Source organism: Cyprinodon variegatus, unplaced genomic scaffold (genome assembly GCF_000732505.1).
Source record: "Cyprinodon variegatus isolate N-32 unplaced genomic scaffold, C_variegatus-1.0 Scaffold206, whole genome shotgun sequence".
NCBI lineage: Eukaryota > Metazoa > Chordata > Actinopteri > Cyprinodontiformes > Cyprinodontidae > Cyprinodon > Cyprinodon variegatus.
The window spans coordinates 852,718-873,522 of record NW_015150659.1 but is presented as its reverse complement, the minus strand read 5'-3'; the positions used below and the strand labels follow the sequence as shown (position 1 = coordinate 873,522).

General features: G+C 35.5%; 1 protein-coding gene across 1 annotated transcript in view; it reads right to left on the bottom strand.

Annotated features, from left to right (window-relative positions):
- Positions 1–378: 378 nt before the first annotated feature.
- Positions 379–20,805, bottom strand: part of LOC107088092 (GRB2-related adapter protein-like) — a 35,866-nt gene continuing 15,439 nt past the window's right edge. Inside the window, exons 4-5 of the mRNA XM_015380032.1 lie at positions 13,321–13,489; positions 379–1,212 (exon numbers count right to left, since the gene is read on the bottom strand). Coding sequence (XP_015235518.1) covers positions 1,033–1,212; positions 13,321–13,489 — 349 coding nt within the window. The 3' untranslated portion in view covers positions 379–1,032. The remainder of the gene's footprint in view (positions 1,213–13,320; positions 13,490–20,805) is intronic.

Below are 20,805 nucleotides of genomic sequence, written 5' to 3'. Positions count from 1 at the left end.
AAGAATATGAGGACAAAATTAAAAAGGAGGAGCAAAAAGAAAGCTCAAAATCAAATCTTGACTGTAAAAAAAAACCATGTAGGTATTAGTTTCTCAAATACTTTTATGAGTATACTTTTTCAGGTTTTTAGATTTGTAGTAATTTCAAACGACACAGTGATAGCATTTCTTTTTATTCATCTTATGTTGAGAGAGGAGGATGAAGGAGGTAAACGGATAAATCTTTTACTGATTCATAATAACAAGGAATGGAAGACAAGTCCAAGTTTGTATTGTAAACTGTATGAAATGTTTCCTTTTAGTAATTAATGATTCTATTTACAATATGCATTATAGATTACGGAGGAGTAGGAATAAATACATATACAGAGGTGGTCGTCAAACAAATGAAGCTCATTACATTTTAAGCAGTGTTTTTTCAATGCAGTATTACTTTTACAAATCAGTCCTGATGGCAATATGGGGACTTCCTTTAGTGATTCACTGCCAAATCTTTACAAAGACATACCCCACACACCCACACACAAGCGACAGGTCTAGACTCAACCAGATTTGCATTTAAAACATCCAGTTACAGACTATGATCTCAAATAAATACCTTTAAAGTTCACAGGTTTACATGGCTATTCCAGATATTGCTTAGAAACCTCTCAGTTGAATGACAGAGGGGCCAAAGATAGCTGTCTTCAAGCTCTTTTTTTTATATATAGGTATCCTTAGCAACATTTAAGAAATGGTTAGTTTCCATTTTTGTTTATTTTTGACTGTGTCTTTCACCTTTTACACTTGGGTGCATGATTCAATTTTGTTACTTCCACAGTTGAGATGAAAGTCAAGAAAAAAATAGTGAAAGCTGAGATGACTTAGACATAAGAGGAATCCATCCATTATAGACTTATTCAGCCTTTAACTCCACAGATCACTGGGCGGAGTCGCAGAAGAAGTTTATTTTGGGGTTAGGGGAGGAGTCCTGATGCCTCGTTGATGAAACCTTAGGCGCGGGCATGTTTTTGCCGTCACGTCGGGTCACCGTCATTGGTAAATAGGCTGGACATACTCTGGGGGGAAGTAACCCACGCGTCCATGACAACGACCCCTCCAACGTACGGAGTCAGAGCAGTCCATGATTTCTATTACATCTCCACGCAGGAAGCGCAGCTGTGACGGATGGTGGGGGGTGAAGTCGAAGAGAGCGTGAGCGTGGTGAGAACGCTAGGTAGAAAGAAAAAGAGAGAAATATTTGTTAGAGGCTGTGGGACAGTGTTTTTCTAAACAAAAAAAACTACCCACCAGTGGGTAGTGGGAATTTATGGGATATGGAAAAGGATTTTTTATAGCAGTTAGTTAAAAACGTCCACCCCCTGTAGAGATACATCAATGATAACATAGAATAGAATAGAACAATTTTATTGTCTACCATACACAAAAATGGCAGAAATTTGCCTTTGGCTTACTCACACACAACAATGTAATAAAATACATTAACAAACAATTATAGAAGAGTTCATTGCAGACACAGCAGCAGCAGATTCGCTTCATCAAGGGAATGGAACAAGTTACAACTTGTTCAGCTCCTTGATTTGCAGAGGGTACAAATAATTTCTGTACACATTTTTTCTTGGCACAAGGAAATCTGGATCTCTGCCATGAGATGTTGTGCCGTTGAACTGTATGGCATCCTGTGCTACATGTGCAACTTATGCCTGAGGCTAGGTGGAGTACCACAGCTGTGGAAGACCTCTTGTGTGGTATCAGTGCCAAAGAACATCCAAAAGACCTCAGCAGCTAAAGGCCGGTTCATCAGCTGACTTCACAGATGATGAAGAACCTCGAATGGTTAGTCTTACACCATCTATGCCACCTGGTGAAGACTTCATTGAATTCACTTCAGTTTGTGTACTATCCTTGGGTTGTGGCAGATAATGCTATCATCTTCCTCCTGCACCAAGCTCTGACTCACCTACTGTAGAGAAACCTGGAAGCACTGTGAGGATTATGTTAGTGGAATCCTGATGTCTACTCGCTGCTAGCTATTTCAAGGAAGGTAAAGAATCATTTAGCTAAAGGTTATTGGTTCTTGATTAAGCAAATCATTCAATAAAACATTATTTGGCCAAATAATTTTTTATTCACCTCGTGGATTTGCATTGTGAATTGATCTGAAAACATTCCAATTTCTTTAAAATTAGTGAAAAGCTAATTTGATCATATCCCAAATTATTCCAGATAAACTTTGGTTTCAAACACAGAATCCATCTTAAACTGTAAAATGTTTTTCAACCGTTTTCCCCTTCCTCTTTTTACATAGTAGTTAGTTTAGTTTAGTTTTACTAGTCTTAGTTGAGAGTGTTAAACTGAAATCCGTTTCACTTGGAGCTGAATGATTTTTGTTAATAAAATCGTATATTTTGAACAGAAGTTGTGGTGAATTTATTCCATGTATGTGCAGAACTAACTGTTTGACCATGATTAGTGCTTGAATCACTCTTTTATCTATTGTTCCAACACACAGTTAGTAGGACTGTGTGTCATAAACAGTATATAACAGCTGAAATAATATCTGATTAAATAAGATATTTTACCACCCCTACAGGGGAGGGCAATAAACATCTTAAAGTATCAGAAACATAAATTCCCAGCGGGCTGGGAATAGAACTTAACTATAGAATCATGACACTATCGTCATCTGTGATCTCATGACCAACCCAATGCACTGCATTACTCTAATGCTGAGACAAATTTATTTGTTGTTGGCCTGTAATCTTACTGCCCTATTTAACAACTCTGCCAAGTTTATTTTTTTTTTTAGCAGTTAAATGACCAAACCAAGAAACAATGTTAAATGTCAGTACGATCTCAATTAAGAACTGATAAACCCTCAATAGGATGTGGTCACTGACTTTAAAACCCCTCAGCTGGTAAAGCAGGAAGAGCCCTTGCTGTGCTTTGTTCTAAACACAGTCAATATATTCATTAAATGTAAAAGAATTGTCCAAAATTATGCCTAAGTATTTGAATGAGTCCACTTGCTTTACATCCTGTCTGTTTAATTGAATTGGTTTAAACAGTGGTTTTGACAGTTCCTGTTTCCGTTGGCTACTAAGGCACGTTTCTTTAGTTTAATTGACATTTAACTGTAGATTACTGTTCTGAAACCATTTCATGAGATTGATCGTTGCATTTACATAGAGAGCCATTAAATAAGCATCTGTGAGACGTGCCACCAATGTCGTCAGCATATTTGATCAATGTTACATGGTCATATCTCAGACATATCTGATTTAATTTGTGTATATTGAAAATAACAAGGGTGATAATATGCACCCTTGGGGCAGACCTGTATTTAGCACTACACTGTCAGACATATTCTGCTATAACAGAATAATCTGTTATAGCAAATGTAGTAGATTACAGTGCTGCAATCTACTAACAAAAAAGACCTGTCTGGCAACATGAAGTAGTGTAAAAAATCTCCAAAAGCATCATGTCATGGTCCAGTTTTAAAGAAACTCGAATGTGGGATTAAAAACCAATTTACTGACATCTGCTGGTCCAGAGTACTGCATGCCTTAAATGATCCATGGGAGACACTAAAGTCCAAAGCCAGAACCGGCCAAAGATAACAAAAAGACTGTCTCTCATTTTTCTGAAATATCTTTACGATCCCTACTATTTGTGGAAACTAATAGTGAGAATTGATATGAGAAAAGTGTCACTTTTTAATTCTGTTACATCTTTTTTAAAAATAAAATAGCATTTCAAAGAAAAAGAAAACCATGCCATCACTCCAAGTTGGTGGAGTGATAAAATGGCCAGTTTGACCTCCTGTGCACCAAGATTATACAGCAAACATCAAAATATGAAAAAATGTATTAATTATTAATGTGATGTAAAAGATTAATTGAACCAAAGGTTGGAGAAACTAGTTATTTTGTCTGGGTTGAGGCTGCTTTTTAAAATAATGTTAATTGTTTTAAAATACTTCAAAACAATTAACAGCCTCTTACTAAATTTATTTCCAGTTTTGTGAAAAGTTTAATCAGGACTTTCATGCCTTTTTTTATGCATTTATCTGATCTTTGTTTGTCTTTGGAATAAAGTAAAGTTTGGTCTTAAACCAATGTTTTTTTTTCCTTTCTTTCCTTTACTAAATAATATTGCAGTTCTATACTGCTTTGGAAATTATTTCAGAAAAAAATCATAATTACTCTAATAAAAATGCAAAAATGTGGCTAAAGTGAAAATGTGACTCAGTAGTATTCACACTCATTTCAGCAATGAAACATTGAATGTCTGGAAAGCATGAGTCATCATCAGAGACCAGCGGCCTCACGTATGTAGGAGGGTTACGCTACAGGGGACTGGGCTAAGATGCATGTGATTTAATAAACTTCAACCCACGGCTTGCTGTAGAACTATAAATCAGAAACGATGGATCAACATGCCTTTAAAAACACAATGATGCACATTTGTTCTCAATTAGAAACTACTGCATTCATTTTTTGCATCCAAGACTAATTATATATCTTTAAAAAACAACCTGGTGAAAGAAGTACTGCTACACATTCAATGATTTGTATGCAATAATATGTCTGCTAGTATTTCTATTATTAAGTCTTCATATTATTTTATCTCAGAGAGAGATCAAATAATTTATTCATCATCATTATTTTTTTAAACTGTTTTTCCAAACATTTCAAAGAGGATGGAAGGCAACACTCCACTGAAAGAATGATAAATCTCAGACAGAAAGGGTTGTGTACATATATGCAACATGTCCCAGTTAAAACCTCTGGGTTAGCAGCAAACTGCTTTTATGAGATAGACTAAATATCCATCCATCCATCTTCTCCCGCTCATTCAATCAGGGTTGCAGAGGACCCGGTGCCTGTCTCTGGCAGTCTATGGGTGAGAGGCAGGGTACACCTTGGACAGGTCTCTAGTCTGTCCCGGGGGGCAACACAGAGACACACAACCATGCACATACACACACTCACTTAACTTAGCACAATCTAGAGATGCAAATTAACCTAATAGTTATATTTTTGGTTTATGGGAGGAAGACGGAGTACATAGACATAACCCGTGCATGCACAGGGACAACATGCAAACTCCATCCGGGAATCAAACCCGGAACTTTCTTGCTGCAAGGCAAAAGTGCTACAAACTGTACAACACCGCAGCCCACTAAATAACCTTTGAAGGTAAAAAGCATAAAAAATTAAGATGTGCAAGAATTCATTAACAGAGTGTAAATGGCTCAAAGCGGTATGATTAGTCTACTTTTGGCTAATAAGAGAAAAAAAATCTCAAAAATCCATTTTGTGGCGTTAGAATCCAGCACATTTCCTTTTTAAGCTTCTACCTGTGGCTCTTTGTCTGTTTTAATGCAAATGAAAAATATTCACTAATAATTAAAAAAGGAGAAAAACCATAAAAAACAATTTTAAGTATGCCAAACTATTCAAAGAAAAAAAAAAAATTTCCCAAATTTTTTAAAAAAAAAAAATCAACTTTCAACAAATCCTCCTCTTAAAACCCATAATTTATTAAACTTTTTAAATCTAGCACACTTTTACTAAACTGCTTATTTTACACAGATATACTAGTGCTGCCTGACAAGCAGCATGTGTTTTCATAAAAATTTCATCAGGCAGCTTCATGAAACACAAAATCTACACAACTCATACTTTAAAAATGATAGAACTCTAACATAAAAAGGTTATTACAGAATAAGAGAAAATAAAACAGCTTGAGACAAAAAAAAAGTTTAAATATAGAATGATGAGCAGGACGATCAGATAAATGGACCCAGTGATAAGAAACAGTAAAGCTGATGTGAGCCAGGCTTTGGTTCAATCATCAGCTTTCTCTGTCTTGCTGTGTTTTTCCTTCAGCTTCGACAGAAGTCATGCTTTTCTTCTCCCCTGATAGCCGGCCTCCTCTGAAATGTGTTGACTGGTGAAGTAAAAGCAGTTTAAGAGCAGCAGAATAAAGACTGCTATTTTAGGAGGAGGCATCTTAAACGTAACTAACCTCTTAGCTGTCAGTCGTGCTCCCATGGAGGAATGTGGAAGTGCTATGAGCTTGGAGCAACGGGAGACCGAAAAGAATACCGGTACTAATGTTTTTATATTGCATTTGTAAAAAAAAAAATGTGGCAAGAGTGATAAGTTAACATTGCTGAAATTTTGGATATTACTTTATGTTTGTCTATCAACTTGTTTTAATTGTACTTTTTTTTAAATAATGTTGTTTCTACTGTAAGTTTGTTATATGTATTGATTGTGATGCTTTTTAGTTGAAAATGGACCCCAAGAAGACTAATGGGGATCCTTAAATAAACAAACAAAGCTTAGGGGGGAAATCTAAAAGACACAGAAGGGTTAGATTTAAAACACAAAGATTTTATGTATAATTGAGCTGCACTGCAAAAAAGATCTAGAAATAAGTAAAATCCCTTAACCCTATAATGCCTGTTTCTGAAATGTTTTGCGTCTGACACCTTTTGCATAATTTAATGGTAAAAACTTTGCTCAAAATCCTATTGTACACAATCAGTTATACCTGATAACAGAGGGCAGAAGACTACACAAAAAATAATCTTGACTTATCACATAGTAATAAATTATTAATATCAAAAATGTATTTCAGTTTTTTCTTTTTACATATTTTGTTAAAAGGGCAAATAAGGAATTAAAACCAAAAAAAAGTAATTTTCTGTTTTGTTTTATTCTTGGATCAGGCTTTAAAGGGTTAAATTAAGTGTATTTATCCTTAATTTGAGTAGGTAGGTAAAATGATTTGCCAATGCAATGAGTATTTTTGCTTTTAAAATAAGACAATTAAATAAAAGGCACTTGAAATAAGACAATGCAAAGGTTTTTCTTATTTTAAATGTAAATGTTTTTGTTCCATCATCAAAGTGTCTTACCTATCTCCTCAATTCAAGAAAAAAAGCATTTAATTTAAGAAAAAATTACTTATTTATATTTCCATTTTCTTGCTGTGCGCACTTTGTGATGTTCCCGGTGTTTAGATCACCGGGAACACCAAGGCTTTTGCACTGAGAGAGCTCCTAGTTTCTAAGAACCCTAGAGTCGTATTCTGCTGGAGGTTCATCTCTGCTATGAGTGGCTCTCTTCTGTCCACTGTTGCCACATGCCCGCTCAGTATGAGGTCCTGCTTCAAAGATAATGGCTCATAGCATTTGGCTGGATTTTTTTTAAGAGCAGGAAACGAAACAGATCTTTACTTCATTTTATTCTAATTGGAACAAACTAGAAAGTATGCAATCAAACCTAATTTTTTTCCATTTGATCGGACCAAACTGACTTAATATTATTGTTAATAAGATGGATCTGGTCCTAAAGTGTGAATTAGAAATCTAAATGCATTTTGAATTAATGTTTCTTGTCTGTGATGTGAAAGATTCAATGTATGTTAGTTTTTTTGCAAGGTATTATATACTAATTGGGAATGTTAAGGGTTAGGGTGTGGTACCTTGCCATGTCCGTGCATCTGAGTGATGTATAAAAGAACAACCTATTCATCTTTCTGTGGTACCATGTGATCAGTGATAGTTTGGAAGGAGTAATAGGGCCCATCCATATTGGCATCCTCTTCAGTACCCACTCAAGCCCAGAGAGAGGCCTCACAGCAGTACAATCCAATCAGTAATGGAACAGACGGCAACTTTGTTCTAATTTTATCCCCACAGTTTTCCACACATGACATTTAAGACTTTAAAAAAAAAGCCTCTCATCCTTTGATTTTTAACCATGGAAAAAACAAAAACAATGACAAAAAAACTGATGAGGGGGCATATGAAAGAAGGATCCAAACTTTGTATTGGCAGAGCTTTTCATATGAAGACAACAACAAAGTGGCACAAGGACACAAGGAGAGCAGGGATGGGGTGGGGGGAAATATGTGGAGAAAAGGGCTGAAAATGATTTTCTGTTCGGTCACGCACAGATAAAAAGAGTCATGTAATGAGCTGGGAAGAATTAGTTTGGGAAGATTGACAGCACAATGGGGGTGACAATACAAAAGGCAATGAGATGCAGCGTTTAATTAGTTCCAGTCTGTGATGCTGACCCATATAGATGAAAGGAAGAAGTTATTTTATAAGATATTGATTCAGTGTTTGTCAACTTCAAAAATGTTGACATGTTCATTCATAGTTCTGATAGGTGTGGCGTTGCATTAGGTATTTATGTATCATAATGCTTTGCAATGAGTAAAGTCAATGTGATCCATAAATCACACTAAATCATTACTTCTTGACCAACATGCTTAGCCATAACACAGCAAAAATTAAAAGCGGAGCGTTATTCTACCTAAAATGACTAATAAAGTATTTTTGAATTAGGTGACTAGGTTTACTGTAGGACATGTTTGTCTCTTTTGTTTCAGATAGTCTCATTTTACAGCATTCAAGTTGGTTGTTTTTTTTTTTTTTATTTAGGCTCTTTTTATATATCAGCTTTGAAGTAAAACAGATGCATGTCACTCGCAAATAAGAAGAAAACTTTGGTAAAAAAAATCAGGCTATTAAAAAATGTGATTGTATTTTGTTGCATCGGTGTCTCTCAATAATTCTGACCATACTGCCACTCTATTTAGGACGTACAATTTATCCCACTCTTATGTTAAAACTCTAGTTTTGTCTCCTGAAGCATTATTATAACGCTCCGATGCACCTTCTCCAGATATGCTTGTTAAGAGAACTGCATGCATTTCCTTTCAAATCACTCCTAACATATGGTTTATTTAAGGAAGAACCTTTTTTAGACATGAATATTATATTTGTAATTCAAATATATTGAATATAAATATTCAAACCTGCTTTATCCAGTTATAGTAGGTATAGTTTGGCTGTTTTGAAAATCCACCTTCAATAATAAAGAGAAAAGAAAGACACAGCATTTTAAAGTGACCACCTACTGAATATCACCAACCAATCTGAACTTTAAAATCCAGGCTTTTACAAGCTGATGGAAAGCTTAAGTCCATCCTTTTTTTAATAGCAGAAAAAAAATAAATATAATTATGTTTCATAAGTTTGGGGTGAAAAGGGCTGCCTGAGTCTGTGGGACCAGATTTACAGCAGTAAATCTTCTACATCGCAAAAATCAATATATGTGGATCATCTTCACATGAGCTGAAATTTCTGCATTTATATATGTATTTATATTCTCTCCCAGTATTGCTTTCTTATCTGGTCATCTTCAAAATGCTACAGACCGTTGCAGACCAGCTATCTGCAGCCAATACCAATTTCTTTTCCCTTCTTTTCATTTGCAGGCTGCACTGCAAGGGAGCTTTTTTTTTTTAAAGGCCATGGTTGATTTCTAAATGAAAACATAAATTGATGAGCTTCAGTTAGATACATCTGCAAGACCTAAATAACAGATGGCATCACTACAGACAAGGCTCCTTTATAGAAGCTAATCTTGTTATGTTCAGGTTTGCTTTGGGAAGATAGGTCATAACATGCTTCCTACAAAAATGATCCAGTGTTTTTGAAATAAACCAAACCTATCAAGTTAAAATGATCATTGGAGGAGACATGTTTACCTTTAAGCGACTTCCACTGGTTTTTGAAATAGAAAAAATAAAAGTTAAGCTATTCTTAACCAGCCTGCTTGTTAAAACAAGCATATATAAGACAAAAACTAAAAAGTATGTGTTCACATGTGGATGCACAGAAGTCATTATTTGTACAGTATAGGAAAATTTACAGTGAGACTAAACAGTGTTTCTCTTGTTTGGAAGATATTAGTTAAGAGCTTTTATTATATCTTCGATTGCATCTCTTGAAGGCCAAGAGGAAGAAAAGCCTGCTTAAAAAACCAGTGTGACAGCAATACTACTTCTCTGACCTGTGTTTATTCTACATGGTAAAAATTGCACCTGCTGATAGTTGGTGCAAGTCTCCACTGCCTCCAATGATGCCTCAAGCTGCAGTGCAAATGAACACCTCACCCAGAGAAGCTCTTTTTCTTCCAGTACCCTTGCTAAACCTTATTATTTCCAGCCAAAATGAAATACTTTCTACAAATTATATCATTTCTATGACCAAGTTCATTATGCTAAAAAAAAAATGCTTTCCACATGAATGCTAATTTCTATAAAAGACCTTCTGGTGATCTTATTTAGCTGAAAAAGAAAGCAAAAAGGTATTTGTGGAGCTTTAAATGCACATTTTTGTTAAATGTGAATCTGCTATACATTGAAAAAGTAGGTATGGTAAAGTAGTGTAATAAAAAAATAGCATAGTATTCAAGTTTGATTCCTCTTTGTTTGTTTTAAAGAACAGAAAATAATATAATATGTTAATATATGACTGACTTTCTAAGGTTTTTTTCTTTTCCAGAAGTAATCTCTGGATTGGCTGAACACTTCCCTGGTTGGATTAGGGGAACACTGTATAAAATACTCATACAGATATTGCTACAGAATATAATAAAATACAACTGAATATATTTTCTTGATTATGGGCCAAATTAAAAGAGCTAGCTGAATAGTCGATTGTAATAACCAAAATTGCCTTCAGATCATAATTTTTCTTATTAAAATTTAAATCGAATCCAAAGAAATAAATCAACTTATGTTCCTGCAGGGATCAATTTAAGAAGATACCCTGCCTTCCAAACCTTTATGAGATTAAAATGAATACCTTCTGTGCTCTCTGAGAGAGAACCACACTCAAAGTCTTTTTTTAAACAGACGTGATTGAGTCATTGCCACAAGCATAGGAGATGTAGTTCTAAAGAACTACATATCCTCTCACTTCCTGTTACAAGAACATGACCATTTTACTATAAGAACATCATGTGGTAAATTAAATTAAAGAGAATTCATGTGTTGTTCTTGAATCTGTTCTGTGTGTGACAACATTCAGCTTCTATTATCAACAACATTTTTAAATTTCAGAATGAGAAAGAATGAACGACTCCTTATAACAACAGTCTGGTCATTTTAACACAATAGTTCAAACACATGAAGACACACTCTACTCACAGATACGCTGTTTGCCTCAAATAACAAATCCCAAGGTAACAACGTATAAAACACTTTAAGATAATAAAACACTAACAGTAACATAAACTCTCACTGATATGCTTAGAAAGAATAATTACATTTAAACACTTTATTGTTTTGGAGCAAAATCCCTGCTGACGCAGATATCAGGACTCTTGATATCAATATATTGTTTACCATATATTTATTGTATAGATACCCGTTAAAGAAGGCTTCTGTTGAAGGCTTGGATTGGACATGAGCTCTGGATCAGCATCCTTTTTTAGAGCCAAGGACGATATAAAGAACGGAGTGACCTGGAGTCACACTCCTCTAATATAAGTACATTCACATTCAGAAAAAATACTTTTTCTTGGCATTATTCAAAAGCTGCCATGTTGACAGCATCTACAGGTTGCTGAAGACGTGATTACCCCAGCATGCTACTTAATGCTGTAGTTATCTACCACTGAGCTGAGGGGAATATTATTTTCTGACCTCCCTTTCCACACATTTCAGTGTGGTTGTTGGTAAGATAAGTATAGGTACTTATTCAGCTGTGCGGTCACTTGCAAAAAAGAAATAGGCCCCAGTGTGATGTCATGTTGCCCTCATAAAAACAGGAAGTCACACAATATTAATTTGAACTTTCTGGAAACGCATCAACAAAAATGTGTGATATATAAAAGGGTTTCAACCAAGGGTGCTCCTCTAAGCATGGGATTATCTTCCTACCATTAAACATCCTTAAAATTATAGGTCATGTTTAAAAGAAATCTGTGTCAGTGAGAGATTATTTTACTGCAGCAAAGGTTGCATAATTATTTTTTTCTTAATTCTTCCCATGGATGTAAGTGCAAGGTATGTAAAGGTGACATTTTAAGAACATCGGTTTGACGTAAGGAAGGACAGGCACAACAAGGTAAGGACAGAAAAGGGTAGCAAAGAAGGACGGACATGATGGAAGGAAGAACACAGGGAGATAATAAGGAAGAGAGAGAGAAGGGAAGACATTAAAATCAAGAGAACAAAACATTTCAAACTGACCAGGAACCCTGCAATGCACCCAAGGTACATAAAAAAATAAAAAGCGAGGGACGTTCTTCAAACCTCATTAATCATCCTGTGCACCTGTTTTCATCTTTAGCACTCATACCTCCTATGTAAAAACACAACCTAAAATAATAACAGAGAAAAAGCCAAAACAAACCAATATTTCTCAGCTAAATATTCATAAAACCCTGGTACTGATACTTGCAGAAGAGTCACTTAATTACCTCCAGGAAACAGAGTACCTACTCAAATGTAAGCCCAAGGGAATAAATGCAACATGATGAGTATTACCACACCGACATTGTTAGAGTGATACCAATATGCTCTGAGCACTGCTCTGGATCTAAAGCATCTGTAGTGACTGTGTAAGCCTGTGGGTGCAGCTTCTCTGCCACTGACAGGAATAGCTGCCAAGAAGTGCAAGCTTGTCTTCTATCGGCAGTCTATTCATCACCTTTTCCACAGGGACGCCTTTGCATATGTATATATTTATACCTGCTAAGAAGTGGGAAGGGTGACAGTAGCATCCCAGGAGGAAGAACAGAATAAATATAGGAAAATAAATTATTTCTTTGCATGTGATACAACCAAGAAGTTCATTTGCTGTTTGCTGTAAATCAGCTTCACCTATTTATTTCATGTTCCATCATCCCAGTGACAGAGATTACTGATTTTGCTGCTTCAAAATGGCAGCAGTTCTAAGATTTTTCATTATGAACAGCACCTTTTTTATAAAACCCTGCTGCTGCAGTCAGCCAGCATGTGGAGTGCCTCTGGAAAGGTCCATTACAAAAAAACAACAACATACCCCTTAAAGTTGAGGCAAAATGAAAAATGAATGCTTGGACTGCATGTAATGCTTGTTGTCACCCTGTTGTGACTTCAGATTCAACAATTACTTTACTGTATCTTAACGTTTTATTTGCTATTGGAACTGTAAGCGACAAGAATTTTGATTGTTGATTAGAACAGATGTGCTTTCTGTGGTTTAGCGAGCATGATGACACTAAAAAATGATGGAGTCTACAGACATAGGGAGATAGAAAACCGGCACTATTAGTATACGGAAAAACTTTGAAATTAATTGGTAAATTTCCTATAACCAAAAGACTAGAAAATGGGAAAAATTCTTGAAATTCTTCTTAAACTTCTTGAAAAAAAACATCAATTTGCATGGTTGCCATGGTAAAATAAAAGCCAGGCAGAAAGAAAGAAACAATGAGTCATATATATGCTCACCCTTGCAAAGTGCTCTGGGTCTCTCAGAAACACTGTCCTCTCCTTAGCAATGCTGTTGCTGTGGTAAAAGTCTACCAGCTCGTTGAGGGAGGAGAAGGCCTCGTCCCACACGTAGTACTGGCTGCAGCGGTCCTGGAGCACCTTGAAATGCTGAACATGGTCCCCATAACTAAAAGAACACACAAACAGAGAAGAGGGGAAATTGATGTTTTGAGTGGAATGGAGTTTATTATATTCTACACAAACAAGAAATCAAAATCATCATATGATCACCAATCTTATGCCATAAGTCATATTCATTTTGAGCACTGAGGATCAATGTCCAGGCTCGTTTTCTTTGAACACTGATGGAGCAAAACGCTTGTTTTTCTGTCCAAACCGCTGCAAATCCCTCTCGGCAAGACACTCCCACAGGGACTTGTGATCCTGCCCCCACCGTGCTTGGGGATAAAGCAGCTGATGCTTGTCCATGTTTTTCTTCCTCCAGGAGAGTTTTATATTGAAGAAAGATAATGAATGGAATCCCACACAAGCCAAGGAACAGAATCTGCAGAGTGATCAGAGGCTAAGTGGACCTCACAGAACTGATTCTTGAAAAAAAAAACTTTAAGATACGCAACACTGGAGGCATGGACGTCTTAGAGAAAAGGACAATAACTTCCTTGCTAAAGTTGCTGATCATTGGAGTCCACTCAACATTTTCCAAAGGTGATCACAGAGGTTTAGATCTGGTAAAAGTTAGGGAAACCATTAAGAACTAAACCATTTGGGGTTTTGATGATATTGATGATTCCATGTATTCACTGTTGTTTAAAGAAAGCTAACAAGAAGCTAATGACGACAGCATGGTACCCCATGCTGGCATGTATTGAACTGTTTTCTTTTTAAAGCTACAAAAAAAATCTTATTTAGGGTAAAAATGTTATTATAATGAGGAATATTATTTGATAAAAAAAATTGTATGTTAATAAAACATACTTAAAAAGTGATGGATGGCTTGAACATGCACCAAATGTGACTCAATCAACTCAACCTTTGTCCCTTTTCTGGCTGTGCAAACAATAGCTTAAAAAACTTTATACTTTATTCTCGGCCTACTTCATAACAGGGCCTAGACCTACTGCTATATAGGTCACCATAAGGGGGAGCTGCAGCATGGTTAGCCCCATCTTCTCACAACAGAGGTAAATACTGAAACACATTTAAACAAAAAAAGTGTCTTCATGTCACAAGTTGGTTTAAACAGAAAATTCTTTCAGGTCCAGCTTTGGATAGATACCAACTCTACTGGCCTTCAGTCTGCAGAGATTTCCCTGTGGCTGCACAGCTGTCAGCTGTTGAAGCTGGCATGTATTCAGTCTTATCCGTTTAACTCTTAAAAAAACTGCACTGACCTTATTTCCCATCTATTTTAATTGAATTAAATGCTAGTTTTTAGGACCAACAAGACAAATAAAAAAGACTTGATTTGGTAAGAGATTTATGCATTTTAATAGTTTCAAATGTGTTTCTCTGCATGTCTGTGTGAGTGAGTGTGTGTCTGTTTGTATTTTTGTTAAAAGAGCTATTAATGACGTTTACCTGGGCTGCTTGTGGGTTTTTTGTATCACATTAAGCCAACCAAATGTCATTTTTTGGTCAAATCTCATGACACCGACCATTTGAGAATTACCTGTTAAACTGAGGTCACACTGGTCTGGCACCATTTCATGACACATTTTGATGAAAAAGAACACATTATGTTTCCATGCATCTAAATAGTGATGAGCCGCAGCTAGTGACACATTTAACTGTAGCCGTGGTGTTAAAGTGTGTACTTTGATGTGATAATTGAAAGAGTTTGGCCAGTAGAAATTGGCAATCACCTGCTCCGTTGTCCTGCTTTGTGGAGGTTGCTAAGTAACTTGGAAACCTATCTTTAGAAATCTGGACATCTCCTAGTGATTATGTGCTTATATAACTGTTGCAAATATGTAGTGGAAATCAGCAAACGCCCCCATATTTCTAAACAAATCACAGAGGGTGTATGTGTGTCCATAAGGCTTACATAGGTTAATGGCTTTTAAAGTGTTATCACATTGTTTCCATTCATTTTAATTTGATCTGATTTCACTTAGAGATGGTTATAGATTCTTTAGATAATTAAAAAGAAAATTTTCCCTGCATATGAAAATAGCAGAAAGTAAAGTGTGTATCTGTGCAGTGAGGTTTTTATTAAAAAGGAAAGATCGTTTTCATCACTTTTGTTTCAAATGCTTGTATGCTGAGAATCTCAAAGGCCCACAAATTGTCATGATTGACATAAAAAACACAGAGAAATACAAATTTAAACATGGAAGTTACATAAAGATCACAGTCATTGATACATGGATTTGCAACTGTCCCTTTCACCTGTAGTTTTTATCCAGGTTAAGCAAAGAAATGTTGGTTTGGATGAGGTATAAACCTGGGTTAAGATAAAAAAAATTTTTTTATCTTAGTCAAGCAAAAATGCTAGAATCCTTGCCAGAAAGAAACTCAAACTCAAAGGCTGCTTAAATTAATTTGGTATAAAGTGTTTTCATAGTTTTTAAAAGCTATGAATTTACGGAATATCAACATGGGGAAAGTGGGTTTTTTTTTAACTTGAGAGCCAAAAATTAAGGTAAGTTAGTAAAAACATCAAAATATGGCTAAACATTTAGTGAAATATTTGCAATATGCTTTAGTGGAAAATAACAAAAAATTTTGCAAATCATTTATCACCTTAGAAATTCCATTTAATCCTACACATACTTTATTGTCGATTCAAAAATAGTTGTTTATCAAGGGACAAATCATGCAGGAAAAGGAAAACGAGGATGAGTTATTTTGCTGGGAATCGCATTGACAATTCTGATAATTAACTTCCAGAGATAGTGCAGAAGCAGTTAGCTGTAATAATGCAGAACACATCTGTCTCTGCTGGATTACAAGCACTCCCTGCACATTCTTTGCAAGTGGCATCTCATCTCTCCGATTCACCATAATTAGGGCTCTCAGCAAGATATGGAGCGATTGTGTTTTCTCCCCAAGTGAAAGGAAATGGAAGAGAGAAAATGAAATAGAAGCAGGGATACAGCAGACAGTCCGACACAGATGAAAATAAAAGTTATTTTTGAAACTTTAGCTTTGTACCAGCACATACCGGTTTCAGCAAGGCTAAGAGTCCTCTTAGCTCATGGTTTCTATCATCAGTCTTTTCTCACTTCCCTATTCTCATCTCGCTTTGGCCTCTGCCAGCATCTTGTTTGCTAATCTGCTGTTTTAAACTGCAGATGTGTGGAATATTTTTAACGACCAAAATCGCACTGCCAGCTGTCAATGTAAAAGAGAATGTGTGTTAAGTGCCACATAGAGTCTATGTGTTTCAAATCGTAGGTTTAATTACTTTTGTTGCTGACAATGTGTATCGTGTGAATACTCCTTGTTGTTCCGTTTTATATGCAGGACTTAAAGCATATTGGCTGTGTGCATGTCAGTCTGTCCTTGCTATGCATGTCATAGGGAGGTGGTCTAGGCAACATGGAGCATGAATAAAGTATCACCTGTTTTAAAGTTGAGTGGATTTATTTGTCCTCTGAGACTTTGTGATACGAATGATAAAAGACACTGAGTGGGAGGATAAAAAGTTAGAAATGTGGCTCAGTGGCACCAAAGGTGCAGAAGTGAACAAAAGGCCTAAAACTAATGAATCTTTTATTGCAATAGTAGATTTTACACATTTATTTTTGTTATCTAATCTTTAGTTTTAGCACAATTGATTAAATGTGATAAAAAAAAAAAAATACATCCGCTTTTGACTGCAGGAGGGTGACATTTGTAGCACCTTGACCTTGCTGCAAGGAAGTCCTGGGTTTGAATACTAGCCGAGGATGTAAGGAGTTATCATATTCTCGCTGCATAAGAGTGGGTTTTCGTGGGTAGTTCTGACTTCCTCCAACATTTCAAAAACATATCTGTTTGGTTGTTTGGCTATTTGAATGTCTTCTCTTTGAGAAGATTCATCGCTCTAAGGTGACATCATATAAAGTCGGGGTGCGGGCGGGGAGTGGCTGAACACTTTTTACAAAACATCCTGCTGCATTGACGGGTCCTCACAAACTCCCTATGCTAAAGGAACTATAATAGTAAGCATACAGGCTCCTTTTCCTACCTCCTTTCTTAACACAGCACTATTCGGACAGTGCTTACCACAAAGAATCTTAACACCCTTCAAATTTAGCCATAGAGTTCTTACTGATTTGCTGTATTCAGATGCAATCAGTGCCTTTAGTTATTGCAGGTCCATACTATCCTGCCTCTTAGGAATAAATTTACACACTGGGTCATTTCAAATTGTTTATTTACGACTTTTTTATGAAATGACCTTTAATACTTGTCATTTATTTGTTTTTAAGTATTTGTGTTACTGTCATTAATTGTACTTTTCATTGTAATGTATTTTATTCCCTTTTGGCATTTTTTATTATTTTATTTTTTTCAGGTTAACAGCAGTTTTGAGTAATTTTCTCTTTTCTGTTTGCATGTTTGATCTCCTTTATTCTATATTTTCTCTGATGCTTTTCTTTTAACACTTAGCTATTTTGCTTGTAAAATGCTTTGTCCTACTAGAACTGCTGGAAATGTTCAATATAAATTAACAAGACCTTGATTTTATCGACACAGAAATGGTTCACCGGGTAGAAATAACCTTGTTCCATGACCATCACACTCCCCAAACCTAAATAGAAACTCAGAGAGAGGAACTTTCAAACCACACCCTCCCCCTTCTCTCGCTGTATTCTCTAAAGTAGTTGATTTAAAGGCGGGTGGGGGGGGTTCATGTCCTGTGGCAGGTGTATGATGCCTGTTAAACTCTAACTGACCTAGTTCTATTGCACACCCTTAAAAAAAATAATCTGCTCCTGATATCAAACATGTGGAATCTTCAGGATGATAAAGTTTGCAGACTAGAGCACATTTGCCTGTGCCAACGTTAGCTAGTGACATTCTATAACAAAGATGAAAAGTTCTGTATACATTTTGAAATTAAAACTAATAATTCTAGTAAGATACTGCTGTGTGTTCCTTTAAAATTCTTAAAAGGTTAAGATGATACCAAGTTACAATCTGTGATATGTATAACTAATTATCTTTCCACAGATCTATTGGCTCATGACAACTTTAGCCCAGTTTAAAATAAAATAAAAGCATTACAATTTCACACCTCAGTTTCAAAACAGAAACAGAAAAATAGAGCGAGGCTAAAAGAGACATGGGGACGTTGGCAGATTTGATCTTTCATCAGAGTTAGTCTTATTGAAGCTTCAGTGAAGTAAAAACCTGCATCATCTATCAAATCCATACACCATAAACATTTCTGTTCTTGCTATTTTGTGCACAGTGCTGGCTCATTCTCTCTTTATCTAACTCTGTCTTATTTTTGTCTGTGTGTGTGTGTTGCTATCGCTGTCTCTCTGATAAAATTTGATCACTGAGCTGTGGTATTAAATTTTGCCATTGATCTGTGGGGTCACGCTAAAGAAATCCAAGAGTAAAAAAACAATAACAATGACAAAAAAAAATAAAAATGCATTTCATGGCTCATGGCTAGAAATCTTGGCTTAAAAAAAACTTTAAAGGAGCCTTATACCAACCAAAGCATATTTTTTTTTTTATCTTAAGCTACCAGTGTCATGGGATTAACCTACTTTTTAATTTTCAAAAATTGTGTGAAGTTGATGTATCTGTATGCTAAACAACAGCTTAGCTTAGCAACATGGAAAAAAAAAATCATGTAATCATAGCTGACAGGGCTTTTTACCAGGTTAAAAAAGTCACTTTATATTTTTAATAAATGTTAATACAGTTTTTCAGACTTATTTACTCTGCAAACACAGTTTAACTCCCTTCATGCTAAGCTAAAATACCTAACTCTAACTCTCGGCAGCATTGCTTTATATTTGCCTTACTGTTTAGCAACATTATTTCTGTTCCTCTATAATGAGATAAAAGCAAATGTAAACATTTTTAAACAGGGTGTCATATTAAAACCAAGTAAATAGCATAACTTTTTCCAAAAATAAACTTCAAACCGAATACACTTGTTCTTTACAAGGCATAATATGTACTTTAATGTTAACATTTCCATGTAAAACACACTCAACATACTATTTTGGAAATGTGATTATCCCTGTAATTATACCTTCCATACATTAGTTTCATTCATTAATTGTGAGTCTTCAAATTATACCAGATCAGAGCATTTAAGTAGATAGAAATGATTGAATTATTGACTGGTGTGGTCATAATAACCAGCCTTAATAATCTACAGTATCCTGATGGTTATTTTCTACAGTGTGTGCAGCAGTTTGACTTCTATCCAAAACATTATGGTCAAATCAGTAAAAAGATAAGAAAGTTTAATGCTTTATGATTCAGAAAAAAAATGTGTTCAATTAAAAAATGCTATGCTTCTAGCTAGTTTAGTCTGAACGTCTTTAATTTGAAGCTACCAGCAGATTTTATTGAAGTCTGACACAATCAGAGAGAAATAAATGAATAAGGTAAATGATAGTTAATACACTAGAGAGATCAAATTACATGAGAGGTAAGAATGCATTCAGAAAGATCCTGGAAATATTTTTGATGTTGTTCATTGCTATCTTTATTAATAAATACGTATTTTTCATTATTGTTTTAGGCAAAATAACTAACTGTTCTTTATAGGAATTTTTAGGGCTTTTGCTTCGGGTTATATGACCTCATGTTCAACGCAGTGCTGACAGGGGGAAGAGCTGCTGCAGGAAGTCCTGAACACATAAAATGGTAATGGTAAAAAAAAAAAAAAACAGAAAATAATAAGGTCAGTTATACAAACATCTTATTTTTGGACAGGTGGACGGGTGAACAAAAAGACAGACAGATTACAAATAAAAAAAAAAAAAAGAACATTTTGTTGGAGCTTGATCTTTCAGATAGTTGTACTATATTACATTATATAACTTTGTCAGCTGCTATTTTAATTAAGGAATCCTGATTTATTTCTGGGTGCTTTAAGCAAAATTTTAACTATTTACAAACTTTAACTGTTTGTAAAAGGATTATGTAAGGTTTTTGCTTTGGGTGATTTGACTGTCTGATGCAGAGCTGACGGGGGTAAGGGATGCCACGCAGAAAAAAAAAAATCTTTAAGTTTCATCAGCTTTAATATCTTATTACTAATGTTTTCACTTGTTGTCATTTATAATATGGTAAAGGCTTTGTTGTTGTTTTTTTGCAAAATGGTCGCTGTTAAGTGTTGGCTTGTGTTTGGGGTGCAGATAGAGTTTGGGGTGCAGATAGAACGTGGCATTTGTGTAAAATCACTTCTAATGTTCGACTGATTTCTTACTTCCTCTTTAGAAAGAGCAGGTTCTACCAGATCATTTTGATCGTTGGATTTCTGCTGCAGCCTCAAAGCTGTACATAAGCCGCGGAGCTTTT